This window comes from Convolutriloba macropyga, chromosome 7 (assembly GCF_964194025.1).
Source record: "Convolutriloba macropyga chromosome 7, txConMacr16.3, whole genome shotgun sequence".
NCBI lineage: Eukaryota > Metazoa > Xenacoelomorpha > Acoela > Convolutidae > Convolutriloba > Convolutriloba macropyga.
In genome coordinates, this window is record NC_134474.1 from 37,815,716 (window position 1) to 37,830,098 (window position 14,383).

Consider the following 14,383-nt stretch of genomic DNA (forward strand, 5'->3'; position numbering starts at 1 on the left):
GGATTTATTTTTGTCCCCATTGTACCTCCGGCCTGCGTCTACTTGGGCTTTTTGCATAGCCTCCTCAACAAGGATGTCTCTGCGGTCACCAGTCACCCAGCCATTCTCATCGAGAGAGTCCTTCACGGGAACTGCATCAGCGTCTAAATAGTGGTGTAGAATATTTTCATATGACAAATTCGCCGACTTGGGTATTGTGCTAATATTACTTAGTGGTGTTATTGGCATTCTTCCAAAATGTGCTTGGAAAGGTGTTACGTTTTTGTTTGTCGTTTACATATGCGTAATTGATATACTATTGACTTTATTGCTTCTTTAATTGTGAATGTGTTAATTCTATTGTCTAGTTTCATGCAGTTTAGGCGCCTTTTAATTGTTTGTATCAAACGCTCCCAAATCCAATAGCTCTATGGTCGTTAGCAGAAGCAGTGATAATGTTAATATTTTGTTGCTTACAGAAATTTTTTAATTTATATCCAATAAAGCAACGTGCTTCACCTAATCTAATGTTTCGGGGAACACCATGTTTTTGATTATATTCATCTAGAAATTTATTTACATTGGGTCCATTAGCTTTATCAAAAACTTCTACCGTAGGGTATTTAGAAAAACGGTCAATACATGCGAAAAAATGTATACCTTGATCTTTTTCATTCGTAATAGGACCTGCGAAGTCAATTTGTATTTCTTCATTAAGCTCGGAACAATTTAATAAAAGTTGCCATTTCGACGCTGAAACGACGGGCGTGAGGTTCTTACCAATATCAGTACAAGGCTTGCACTGTGCAGCCTTATAAGGGATCTCCCGATGCATGTATGGCCAGAATGCATACTGCCCAAGGGTAATCATAACCCAGCAGTCAGGGTGGGTAAGGTGGAGAGTTTCTAGTACGGCGTCCTGAATTGAATGTGTTATTGCCACACGTTCGTCGACGCAGACGCAACCTGACCTAACATGCAATTCCCTCAAATAGGAAAAGAGATAGGGATTCACCTCCTTGCATCTTTGGGCGCCGTTTTGTAGAATGCAGTCTCTCACTTCTTTTAACACTGCATCCTTGCTCGTTAGTGCTGCTAAGAACCCTTTAGTGAACAATTGAGTGAGATTGTTTTCAAATATTTCTTCTTTTGATAGTTCGAGGTTCGGCGAGGTTTATCTCTCATTAGAAGAGTGAGTAGAATTAACTGCCGAATTCGGCGTTGACTGGAAAGTCACCCTACTGTGGGTGGGATGAGTTTGAGGATTTGACTTCGGGCTGCACAATATTGGGTTAGGGTTTAAGTGTATTTGTGTTGTGTTTGTTTTCAGATTAGAATTAGAGTTGATTTGTGTTGCGTTTGCAGTATTATCAAGAATCAACTGAGTTGTATTACGATTAATGGCACAAAGCAACTTGGAATAGTTTGTTGAGTGAGGCTTTGAGGCACGTGTGGAATGTGTGTGATTGACGCTGATAAAGTGCTGTGATTGGCAGTTTCGCTGTGTGGTTTTTACATAAATTGCTACAATAGCGTCACGAATGCGGGTAGTTGTTGCTACCGCATATTCCTCATCATATTTTTTGTAACTTTTGCTTCTTGATTTGGTTGGCAAGAAATGTAATCTACGAGCCTCATTTTTGCGCCTGGTATATGTTCAATATGAAAGTCAAAGAGTAAGAGTCGATCTACCCAACGGGTTAAACGACTACAATAAGATTCGTTAGACCGGTGTTCTTTCATAATCGAAAGTGTGCTCGATGATCTGTGATGATTGTGAATGATTTGCCGAATAAATAATATTTAAAATATTCCACGGACCACACAACCCCTAATAATTCTAGTTCAATGATGCTGTCACGTTCCTCATTTGAGTTCAGGAAACGCGACGCTAATGCAACTGTATGCCAACTTGTCGGTGAGCGCTGTTCTAATGCTGCTCATAATCCAGCTCTGGAAGCATCGCATTTGATCCGGGTTTCCAAGTGTGGATTATAATGTGTGTTTTCTGTTGCGATTGCGACTTTATTTTTAATTGATTGAAAATGAGTTTCCAGTGCATCAGTCCACACAAATTTTGTATTCTTGTTAAGCAATGGTCGAAGTGGATCGCATATTTGAGACAGATTAGGGATGAATTTACTTAGATAATGAACAGAACCTAAGAATGATTGTAATTCTTTTAAAATTTTAAGTGCTGTGAAATTTAAAATTGCTGCTGTTTTTATTTCAAGAGATGCGATTCTTGATTGATTAAATTTATGGCCTAACCATTCTATTTGGGTTTTAGCGAAATAACATTTAGGTAAATTTAGTCGCAAATTACGGTCGTCTATATTTTTTAAACACTTATAAACTAACTTTAAATGGTCTTCTTTAGAGCCGCGGCTGACGATTATACTATCATCTATAAAACAATGAGTATTATTTAGTCCGACTAGTGTATAGTCCATTACTTTTTGGTATGCTGCTGGCATGTCAGTTAATCCGTAAAATCATGTAATGAAGCGGTATGTACCAGTACCCTCGCCACTAATTATATTAAAGTTGCAATGCCTTGCTGTTTCCGGGTCTAAATAAAATTGACTGTATGAGTACTTCAAATCCAGTGTTGAAAAGTATGCTGTTTCGTGTGACGCGTTTGTATTTAGGTTCTGTTGAATTTTGTCAATTAAGTTGTCTATATTAGGCATTTAATATTTATATTTATAAATAGATTTATTCAAGTTTTTTGAGTCTAGGGCTAATTTAACTGGTTTATCTCTTTTTACCGTAATAACTATAGGTGATATGAAATTTTTATCTGAACAACTGTTTAACTTTATAATGTGTTTTTCTGCAAGTAGTTTTTTAAGTTCGTCATTAACTAAGGGTTGCAAATTAATTGGGACCCTACGGCTTTTTGGTGTGTAAAGTCTTTATGAAACCAAGATTTAACTGAATGTTTTAACGGTTTACCAATTCTAGAGATTAGACCTGGAATATCAAATGCTATCTGTTCTGTTTCTTGATTAAACATTGGTTTTGATCACTATTTGCGACTTGTTGTGTTTGAGTGAGCGAAAAACCAAGTTGAGGGAAGAGATCTTGTCCAATTAAAGGTCTATAGCCATCTTCCACTACTGTCACATTAACACCCGTAGCTACCTAATCATTACATTTGACTGAAGTCTTGATTACTCCGATAGTTTTGATTAAATCGTTAGAGAAAGTTTTGAGTTCGTGCATCTCTGCTGATTGTACCCAAAAGCTTTCGTTACGATCCGACACTACTGCAGTCGGGAGACTTTTATTAATTATAGTGCAAACGCTTCCCGAATCCACTAAGGCTTTTGCACTGGTATTCTCGATGCAAATGTTTAAATTCACTGGCTCCACTTCTCTAGTGTTGTTATTGATGGAGATTGTTGCAACACAATTGTCATCATAGTCGTCGTAATCCGAATCGTAATTTGCATCGTAGAGACTTTGTTTTTGTTTACGTTTTCTCTACGCATTTGCAAAATGATTTGCAATTCCGCAGTTTTTGCAATTCTTTCCAGGAGCAGGAAAGTTTTGTCGATGAGCAGCCGACCACCCATAGCCACAGTTAGGACAAATTGTAGGTTTCTCCAAATTGCTCGTTGAAGGTCGCGATCTGTTCCAAGAAGCTTGTATGTTGTTTATAGATGTTGTCGTGATTTCATTTGTAGTCTGATGAGTGGCGGTTCCAGATATCTTCAACTCTATGCCCATCTCAATATCCATCGCCACTTCTGAAGCCTTCTTAGCCGTTCTCGTTTCGTTTAGCAATTCTCTTTGGATCTCAGCGTCTTGCATATTCGCTATGAAAACATCCCGAATGATGGATTCTTCGTGACTTCCTCAATCGCAGTTCAGAGACAGATCCCGGAGACAACCATAGAACTTTTCGACGGGTTCTCATTTTAATTATTTCCTAGTTAAGAAGGTATAACGGTCGAAAGTTATATTTCGCTGCTTTGTAAATACCTGACTCTCCCAAAGATCCTTCGTAGTAACCCGATCAATTTGGATATTTGGTTCTTGGGAACCAAATATTCGACGTCCTTCCATCCCGAGACTAAGAAAAGTCAGAGAAACAGCTTTGTTGTCGCAAAACTTCAAGGGTTTGTCACCGCACAATATCCTGGCGAGTTCTATTTTCTGACATCTATTTAGCCACGCATTCTTGAGTTGTTCGTTTCGAGTTTTTCGATCTCTTTCACTCTGCGTCGTACTGTTTTCTACATTATCTTCGTAAATTGGTTCGGGATGAAAGTGTCTTTGTCCGGTGGATCTACACAAAGAGTATCGATAGAAATACCCTCTTTTGCCAGGATGGCCAGTTTCAACATTATTTGCCAACGTTCTCATCTTAAGGGTGGTTCTAAAGTTGATTTCTACCAAAAGTGTTTGATTCCAAGAAGGGCATGTTCTTTGACTGCTGCATGCGATACCTCTTGCTGTGGAGGTATGTAATCGAGCCACAAATGTGTTGAAGATTATTGAAATTAGATTCGAGGCGCGAATCTAACGTATTATCTATTCGTCCGATTACCGCTTTTAGTTTTATTCTGTAATAGTGCTACAAATGCAGCTCTATTGTGATGACGTGGAATTTCTACTTGAATCCAGATAGGATTATTCTGACTGTAAAACTGAAAAGAATGAGAACAACTGAATTTCAAGAAGTAAGTTTAGCGAATTAATATTAACAAAATGGGAAGTATGATCGAAACTGAAAACCTGACCTTTTAGTCGGCGTTAAAATATACTGGTGTGAAATATGGTTAGAAATGACTTCAGTAGTATAATAATTAAGTACAAATTAACTGAATATGGTACAACCGTACCAAAGCCTTCTTTCGGAGATAATTACCCAGGTTTATTTAATTAAATGGGCAATTTACCGCTCTGTCTCTCTCTCTCAATCTCTCTCTCTCTCTCTCTCTCTTTCTCTCTCTCTCTATCTCTCTCTCTCTCTCTCTCTCTCTCGCTCTCTCTCTCTCTTTCTCTCTATAAACAAATCTAATGGTGAAAAATAACTTGTGGTGAAATATGAACTCATGCTCTCATAAATACAAAGCACATTTAAGAAAACATTTTGTAATAATTTCAACGGAAAAAACTGAATTCAATCATTCAATTTTAGTATTCTGCTTCAATTTGACCCGCATTTTAGTTTGAAATTGAGTTTGAAGCTCATTCAGGTTGTGAAGAAAATTGTGATTCTTGTATCCATTTAGTGTAACTTCAGCATCTATCTGAGTTGGAGGTCTAATCTGGAGGTCGAAACTGTAGGTCAGAATCTGGAGGTCGTTCTCGTTGATCGCACTCCGTTGAAACGAATATTCTGTGCAGTGTTGACCAAGAGTGTAAATGAGGCTGCGAGGAAGTGGGACAGACTGGGATGTTTCTTAATGTAGTCTGAGCAGACTGACAAAAGTATTTATACTGCTATTTGTCTTGTACAGTAATGGTTAGAATTGAAAGTCATTGACAGCAATGAAACTCAATGCGAAAAAGGTCCGGGTTAGTAGATTTTTCACTCAAAAACAAATAAAACCAATGGTTATTTGAGACTCAGTAATAAAGCAATAGAAAACCCACAAAGAGGGGCAAAAAATGATAATTTCAAAAACTGAAAACAAAAATTTTTAAAATGCCATGACAACCACTGGCTTCTTACTCAGAATATTAAATTAAATCTTTTGTTCGCACTAGCAAGTCAATGAGAAATATCAATGACACCGAACTATCAAAAACAATCATTAGCACTTGCAAAATTCAAAAATGCACTAAAAAAGTTCAAAAGCTGTATACATGGATGTAACATAATCAAACTTGCGATCTCCGGACGCGCCAATCTGAGGAAATTGCCATTTTAATACACCAATCACAGACCATTTGCTTAAAACAGCATTCTTTTTTACAGCGGACTTAAGTTCTGAATAAGGGCATTTTAGATCACGCAAAAATCAAGAAGTCAAGTAGAAAAAGGTCACAGGAGAACGCAAGACTTTTATAGAACTCAAGCGCAAAATTGGTCTTTCATGAAATTTTTTGGCACGAAAAATACGTACACGTTTGCAATAATTCCTTCAAAACTTGTTTTTGCGTAGATCAAATTCACTATAATTTCATAAAAACAAATTGAGTGATCATCATAACAATTACTTAGTAATTATGTCCACTTCCGATATTTCAGATATAAACATTGAAAGGCATGCCCTACACGGGCTACCTTTATCTATCTAGCTTTCGTGAAAACAGGAGAGAAGTACAGTGAACATAGAAGTCAAGTTAATTTCATGATAAAAAAGTTCGCACTCAAAAATCAGGAAAACTTTGCCGACACCAATTTTTCACATCTCCGTGAATGTAAGAAAATATATTTCCCGCTTTTAAAAGACTTTCGTTTTTATTCGGTTTATTACCAAATCACTATTCTAAGTTGACTTATCATTTCCATAAAACGACGCTAAAAATGATAAAACAATATGAAAAGAAAAGACAGCGACTCAATTAAATCCTGTTTTTTGGACTGTAAAAAAGCACAAAGTGATGACCAAGTGTAGCTTTGCTATCACTTCGCGTCTAATATTATAATGTGCAATTTAAAGTATTGAATTATATGCGAAATAAAACCTCAAGAACTCATAAAAGACGAAAAACAACAAACCTTTTGATCAGCTTTTCTCAGATTATGCATCATCTGACTTAGATTTTGTAAGACATTTTATCAGCTCTTATACGATAAAATTTTCTAGTCAGGTGTTACGCAATAAAAATTCAAGCGTTTCAACCGTCTGTGATAAAAGTTGACGTAAATTGGAGTTATTATTACCGTGTAAACTCTGATAAAAAATTACAAGATAAAGAAAATGGTAAGCATCTTATGAGAACTTGTACGATAAAATGACCAAATCATTGGGGAATTCATACCTGGGGGCTGTTTGGGTTGATATTAGAAAGGGGAGCTGGGGGAATAGCGTGGATATTGTTTTCTCTCGGGAAGGTGGATATTTTGTTTTGGTTAGAGTACGAGTTCAGATTTGTTCCCACTGGGGAGGTGCGGGTGTGTTGTAGGGATCCATGGGGAACAGGGATGTAGCTGGTGTAGTACATGATCCTGGGCATGGCATATATAAACATTGAAAGGCATGCCTTACACGGGCTAGCTTTATCTATCTAGCTTTCGTGAAAACAGGAGAGAAGTACAGTGAACATAGAAGTCAAGTTGATTTCGTGATAAAAAAGTTCGCACTCAAAAATCAGGAAAACTTCAATTTTTCACATCTCCGAGGACACCAATTTTTCACATCTCCGTGAATGTAAGAAAATATATTTCCCGCTTTTAGAAGACTTTCGTTTTTATTCGGTTTATTACCAAATCACTATTCTAAGTTTACTTATCATTTGCATAAAACGACGCTAAAAATGATAAAACAATATGAAAAGAAAAGACAGCGACTCAATTCAATCCTGTTTTTTGGACTGTAAAAAAGCACGACCTGATGACCAAGTGTAGCTTTGCTATCACTTCGCGTCTAATATTATAATGTGCAATTTAAAGTATTGAAATATATGAGAAATAAAACCTCAAGAACTCATAAAAGACGAAATACAACAACCCTCTAATTAAATCTGCTCTTGATACCACTCACAATAAGTATATCGATCGGCCAAAATTGTCTAAATAAAAAACCTCGCTTTAGCGTATAGTTCCTCACCCCGCCGAGTGAGGTCGGATAGAAAATCAATTTTTAGCTATTTGGAACCGGCAAGGCTCCCAAAACTCGTATTTGCTGGTCGCCATGTCCTGCTTTTCACCCCGCGCTATTTGTTTGATCCCTTTAAACTCGATTATTGCTTGACCCCAAGTATGTTACAAAATACAATGCTGAAGTAATAAATAAATTACGAAACAAATTTGAACAAAGTATATCAATTTGAAAATAGTGCAAATGATTAACTTTTATAATTTGGTACAGTATTGCAACATATTGGCGGCATTCGCTAAGTCATGTCATCATAATCGTCATCATTCATTCATCCTACAGCTCAGTATTAACTTCTGTTCAACTAAATCAAAATAAAACATCATCACTATAAGAGTAGGAACAAGAGGGCAAGTTATATTATTATAACCGAAAAAGTAAGTTAAGTCAAATCAGTAATGGACGACGGTAATTATCATTAAACTAATTTGGTAATTTGTTGTAAATCAGATTGTATAATTACACTTTAGTATCAACACGTACATAAGAGTTAGATGTCGGGTTTTTGAGAATGGATGGCGTTTCTACAAATTTTAGCGGTGGCTGTGCTGTTTGTGGAGTGACCGGGACGCTTCCAACTACTGCCACACTACCGGTCGCATTCTGCTGCTGCTGGTTCTGGTACGCATAGGGTCTGTAGGTAGCGTAGGTACCCGGTTGGCTCATTGGGGGCATAGGCTGGGGTGGGGGCTGGTAGAAGTCAACCTGGTCTGGGGGACTCAAACCCTGAAAAGTCAAAATGGAGGTGATTGAAATATGTTTTCAGCGCTCAGTAAAATTGCCAGTAATTTGCTAATACTGAGAGGAAAAAGTTGATAACAAAAAGATACACCGCTTCAGTGATCATGAAATTTTGTCAGATATGCGTTGAATGGGCTGACTTTTCAAATTAATATATGGGAATCTGATTAAGTAATAAATTATATCTCGACTAAGTTAGTGGTCTGCCGGAACGAAAAGTGATCCACACTTCTGTCAAATTTATCCTGCAACCGGTCAGCAAGAAGGCTACCAGACTTTGAGACTTTCATCCTGTATGATATTGCAACTTTAACAAAATGTCTGATCAGCTTTTGTCAGATTATGCATTATCTGACTTAGACTTTGTAAGACATTTTATCAGTTAATTCTGATACGATAAAAATTTCTAGGAAGATCTTACGCAATAAAAATTCAAACGTTTCAGACCGTCTGCGATAAAAAATTGACGTAAATTGGAGTAATTGTCACGGTGTGAACTCTGATAAAATATTACAAGATAAAAAAAATGGTAAGCATCTTATCAGAACTTGTACGATAAAATGACCAAATCATTGGGGAATGCATACCTGGGGGCTGTTTGGGTTGGTATTAGAAAGAGGAGCTGTGGGAATAGCGTGGATGTTGTTTTGTCTCGGGAAGGTGGATATGTTGTTTTGGTTAGAGTACGAGTTCAGATTTGTTCCCACTGGGGAGGTGGGGGTGTGTTGTAGGGATCCATGGGGAACAGGGATGTAGCTGGTGTTGTACATGATCCTGGGCATGGCCACTGAGGTCTCGTAGTTCTCATTGCTTGGCAGAGATTTGAAGTTGATTTGGTCTCGAGGACTGGACACCGTGGAGCTTGAGTCCCGACATCGGAATGCGAAGCCAAGTTCGTTCAGCATTTGTCGCCACAGAGGAATCTAAAATATGATAGATGCCGGGGAAATATTCTTACAAATTGTCATCTTAAAAATGTATGCACGGTATTCAACATTCATAATTTTACAAGTTAATCATTTGTGATTAAAAATACCAAATCATATGCTAATCATTTTTCGTTTCCAGCGCAGCAAGATAAAGAGATGGATCATTTTTTTTGTTATTCTTCAAATATTTTTTAAATACCAGTTCTGTTTTAGGTAGTTCTTATGAAGATCCCAATAGACCAAAATCAACCACTTTGCAATAAAAACTTTATTTTGATATGCGAGAAAACTTTATTTTGATATGCAAGAATAAAGTGTCCAAATCATCATCTCATTTTCTATCAATTGTTTTCATTAAAGACTTCCCAGGCTGAAGTCCCAGACCAAAGCAACCTGTGATTGGACCATCTTTGAGCGCACAGGGGGATCTCTTCTTTAACAGAGTCTGGATCTCTGTTCGAACGTACGAATTCTAGACAATAGTCTGAAATGAGTTTCAATCAGAGGCCGTGTTTGTTGGAAATGGCCTTGATTGGAGGCTGCTTTGGTCTGAGATGTCTGATCACAGAGAAGCATTCGTGTGCAGTGTGAGAGTAAGAACAATTTTGAGCAAACAAAAGGCTGAACAGAGGTCATTGTGGTCTGTGACGGTCTGATCAGAAGTCGCTTTGGTGTTGAAGCTCAACCTGGGTAGATTGTACTTTTTTGGTTACCTCGTCTCTACTGGCGTTCTTTTTGCTCTTCCAGATGAACTCGATGACAGCTATGATGCATCCAAGCACAGTTCCGAATATCAACACATAGAAGATACCTCCAATACTGTCCAGCTTCAAACTACTCGCATCGTCTGCTCCTGCAACATATATTTAAGATTCATTTTCCTTCCTTTTTTCGAACGAACTAATTATCGCTGAAAGTTTTCAACAGATTTCTCAATGAAAAGGTATTTTTTTAAAATGAAGAACTATTTTGGAATATTAAGTCAGAAAACGCTGCTGACAACAAAGTGAATATGGTTTCATTTTAAAAGTCATAATACAGTGAGTTTTCTTTTTAAGAAAGTCAGAATATGAGTCGTTTTATGCAGTTCCATGATTCAAACTAACGTGTCTTTGTGCGAAATATGAGTTATGGCGTGACATAGTGATGAACCAAAGTAGCGCGACAAAAATTGTGGCCCAATCGGTGTACGCCCCCTGGGCAAAAAATTTCTAGTCATATTTTTACCAGCTCACCCCATATGGTTATGATCACATGTGAATTTGATGAGTGAGTGGGTGTATATACCTGAGGCACTTTCCCTGTTGACACACTTAGACTCGTCCTCCCACCACCTCTTCTTCAGTTTCACTAACATCCCATCGTCTTGCATCTGCAGAATTGCCTTGCTGATTAACGCAGTGTATGGCGAGTCTAAACGACACATATCGCATACAACATAGTTGTTCCAGTCTCATGTGTTCAGTATAAAACATGCTTTCCAGTGCAACTGTTTTTGTTTTTAATTGCTCTCGAACGAAGTTTGAAGCAATTATTGTAAACGTGTTGGTATTTTTATGCTAAAATTTTTGCTTGACGGTTTTGATTTTCGAGTGACTTTTGAGCCCTTGAACTTTTCGTTTTGCGTGATTTAAATCTCTCTCTGATTCACAAGTGTCATCAGCTAAACTCAAGAGACGGGAGTTCTCTGCTAAAAGTCAAATGAAAAGTGCGCCCAAATTGGCGTATTTTTTCACTTTTATAATTATTAGTGGTCATAGTGGTATATAGTAACCTCTAATGACATCATTGGGAGCCCCCAAGTGATCTTAGTTACTCGCCCGACTGAAGCAGGCTGTAATAGATTTGAGCTCCCATTGGTCTTTTGCGAACAATGTTAGACGTTATGTTCTGTTAAAGTGAAAAGAATCGACCAACTATTTTTAATCTCTCGAAATGTTTAAGTTGCGAGTATTCAATTTGATCGGAAATCTATCTTCGAAAACTTTTTCAAAAGAAGTTCAAAACAAAAAAACTTTTATCCGGAAACAATATTCCGGAAGCACTCAACCTGAAAAATAAAAAAAAATTGTGAAGCTTTCAAAACGACCGCGTAGCTTCATTTTAGTTTCGTAAAAGAAATTGATTGAAGAAGCTATAGTAATTTTTTACACAGCAAAAGCATAAATTAAATTTTTCTTACAAATTCTATGGAAGTTTTGTTCATCAAATGAAAGTTTGGTTAAACCTCTGGCTTGATATGGCAATCTTTAAGAACCAATATTCACAAAAAATTTATCCAAAAACAGATTTTCGATCAATTTGAACTTGCAGGTTGAACATGATTGCTTGAAACCAGAATAAACACCTTAAATGTGTAAGGTGAAATCTTGGCTAAACTCAAAAATTAAATAAAATTTTGTTGGTATTTCTGGATTTTTGAACCACGAGAACGGTGAGTACCAAAATTTGAACAGTGAGCAACAAAAAATGTAAGTACGTAGACAAGATTAAAAACGATGGTTTATTTGAAAGGCACGAACCGAAAAATTACGGGGCTTTAAAAAAAATCGAAAAAGTTCATATTGGTTTTTAACACCGCTGAAATCTTTTTAATTAATCAAATAATTTAAACCAATTTTTATAACAGTCCGAATATTAAATCTCATTAGCATTCAGGCAAATTTAAAAAAACTGCTTATTTTACTGATTTATCTGAGAAAAATTACAGTTTTTTTCAATTAATATTCAAAATGCTTTCCAGAAATGCTTCAAATTTTTGTTCTGACCCACTTTAGTGGGGGAGGAGATAAATACACAACTGTCTTTTTTTTGTTCAGACATCTTTGGCCGATAAAATCATCGTAGAGAGTTGTGAGTGGTATCATAAGAAAGCCCCTCCAGCGTAAAATATGGAATTAACATATTTTCGATTTTCGCATTTCATAGGTAGTCATAGAGGCTCAAAACTTTGTGAACATTAGACGTAACTCAGCTGTTTTTACTCACATTTTCGGTATTTTTGACCAAATTTCTTTCAATTTTGCTAAAATATGTTATAATTGTGAACTGAAGTATAATTAATTTCACCTCTAAAAACGGAAAAGGGTTGCTGAACTGTTTGATCCGAGTTTTTGGCTAGAATTACTGCTGAAATTTTCAAAATTCAGATTTTTTTTCGTCAAAAATGAGACCAGATTTGATTATTTTAGACCACTTGCTTTAAATTTGCCGGAAAACGACACCTTAAAGCTGCGGTCGTACTCTTTTCAAGCTCAAAAAGGAGCTAGTTGACTCCAGCTGGCTTCAGGAGTCTTCAGGAATCATAGTTTTGCCAGTTTTTTTGCAAATTTAAACTCGGTGTTTATACAAAATGTGTTATACATTTTTGTTAAACTGAAAAATTTTGTTTAAAAATTGATCTTTTTTGAAACCATTTGAACAATTGAGTGTTTTTATAGACGCGCAGCAATAACTCTGCTGATCTTGACCTTAACATGGGTTCTTGTGATAAAAAATTTTTAGATTTTAATGGGACGCGACCTTTTTTTTCAAAATATTTCCGCTATGCAAGCGTTTTTTATGCAAATTACTGACAAGAATTTCAAACCGGGGCTAAACTAATGACAAATAATATTTGCAATAAATGAGGCCCGACGTGATAATAGTGTGGCTTCAGATTTTAGCTCATGGCTTTTATGGCTCTGACCAATTGTCTTCGTAAGAGTTTCATGGACTTCTTGAATTTTGCTTTCATTTGCTATTTTCTGTAGCCGAATGACTTATTGTCACCAATGAAAGACCCAGTTATTGTTCCAGGAGGTATCATGAAACTGGAAAATTCGTTCAGTTTTTATCTCATGTCTGTTATGACCTGGAGTATATTTGTTTTAAGAAAATATCGGTGATTTTTTGAACGGTGCAAATATATTATCTTATTTCTCAAAACTTCGGGCACAGTCTAGAAAAAAGGCGGAAGGCGGTTTTCTGTCATCTATAGATTAATGTTGGTAACAGTTTTATATTCAACTATTGATTTCCTTGTTTTGATCCTACTTGTTTTTTTTTTATTTTGGAGCATAATTGCGTATTTTATGAGATAATTTTAGTTCTTTTTCCAATTATCAGATTTTGACCAGTCAATTGAAAGACAGCATAATATGAAAAATGCACAGCGTTGAAGAAGCAAATCTGGGTATGTTAACTGTTTTTGTTGAATATTTTATTCTTTTTGGGCTGAGACACAAATGTCTCGCAAAATTTTGTGGATTTTTTGTTTTTGTTTATGTTTGTCTTTCTTTTTGTTGCTGTACGACATATGAATGATAATGATATGTCTCAATTATTTCCCCCGGGCGCACAACGCAAAATAATGATATGTCTCAATTATTTCCCCCGGGCGCACAACGCAAAACCTGGTTAAAGGTTTCAGTTGTTAGATATTTGTTTTATTGACTTTCAATTTAAACTTGAAAAAGTTTCCAACTGTCTCCTTTTTGCTTTCATTTTCTTCGCCAGGTAACTCAATCTCACTAATAAGAAATCTAAATTTATTTTGTTGATTCAGACATTTTCATTGCAATTGGTGATACGTTGTGACTGATTGCTTCGACCATTTAGTTTCGTAAAAAGTTTTCGAGATTTCTATACTATTCATTTTTTGGGTTTCTTTTTGTTGTCGTGTCTATATAGTCTTTTATAAGGAAGACTCGTTAACGTCAAAATGAACCGAAAGTGATGAGTGACAGGTTTTGCACGTAACATCTTATAATTATAGTGCCTTGACCAGTGTGATGTCGTCAAATTGTTTTGAAGTTTTGGCTTCTTTATGTATTTGTTGTTATTTTGTGGGGTCGCCACTTAACCTTATTTTTAACAGGTCCAATTGGCTTCCTGATGTGTTGCAGCCTAATCCATCCCTCTTTGATGAAATCTTAAGTATCTTTAATTTTTTATCTTTACAACGGCTTTAGC

General features: G+C 36.4%; 1 protein-coding gene across 11 annotated transcripts in view; it reads right to left on the reverse strand.

Annotated features, from left to right (window-relative positions):
* Positions 1-7,880: 7,880 nt before the first annotated feature.
* LOC142342842 (glutamate receptor ionotropic, kainate 2-like) overlaps positions 7,881-14,383 on the reverse strand; it is a 159,149-nt gene continuing 152,646 nt past the window's right edge. For all 11 annotated transcript variants that reach the window (XM_075394453.1, XM_075394452.1, XM_075394456.1 and 8 more), the window contains 4 exons: positions 10,718-10,843; positions 10,144-10,283; positions 9,089-9,424; positions 7,881-8,486 (listed from right to left, as the gene is read on the reverse strand). In XM_075394453.1, the coding sequence (XP_075250568.1) occupies positions 8,220-8,486; positions 9,089-9,424; positions 10,144-10,283; positions 10,718-10,843 (869 nt within the window). In that variant the 3' untranslated portion in view covers positions 7,881-8,219. The remainder of the gene's footprint in view (positions 8,487-9,088; positions 9,425-10,143; positions 10,284-10,717; positions 10,844-14,383) is intronic.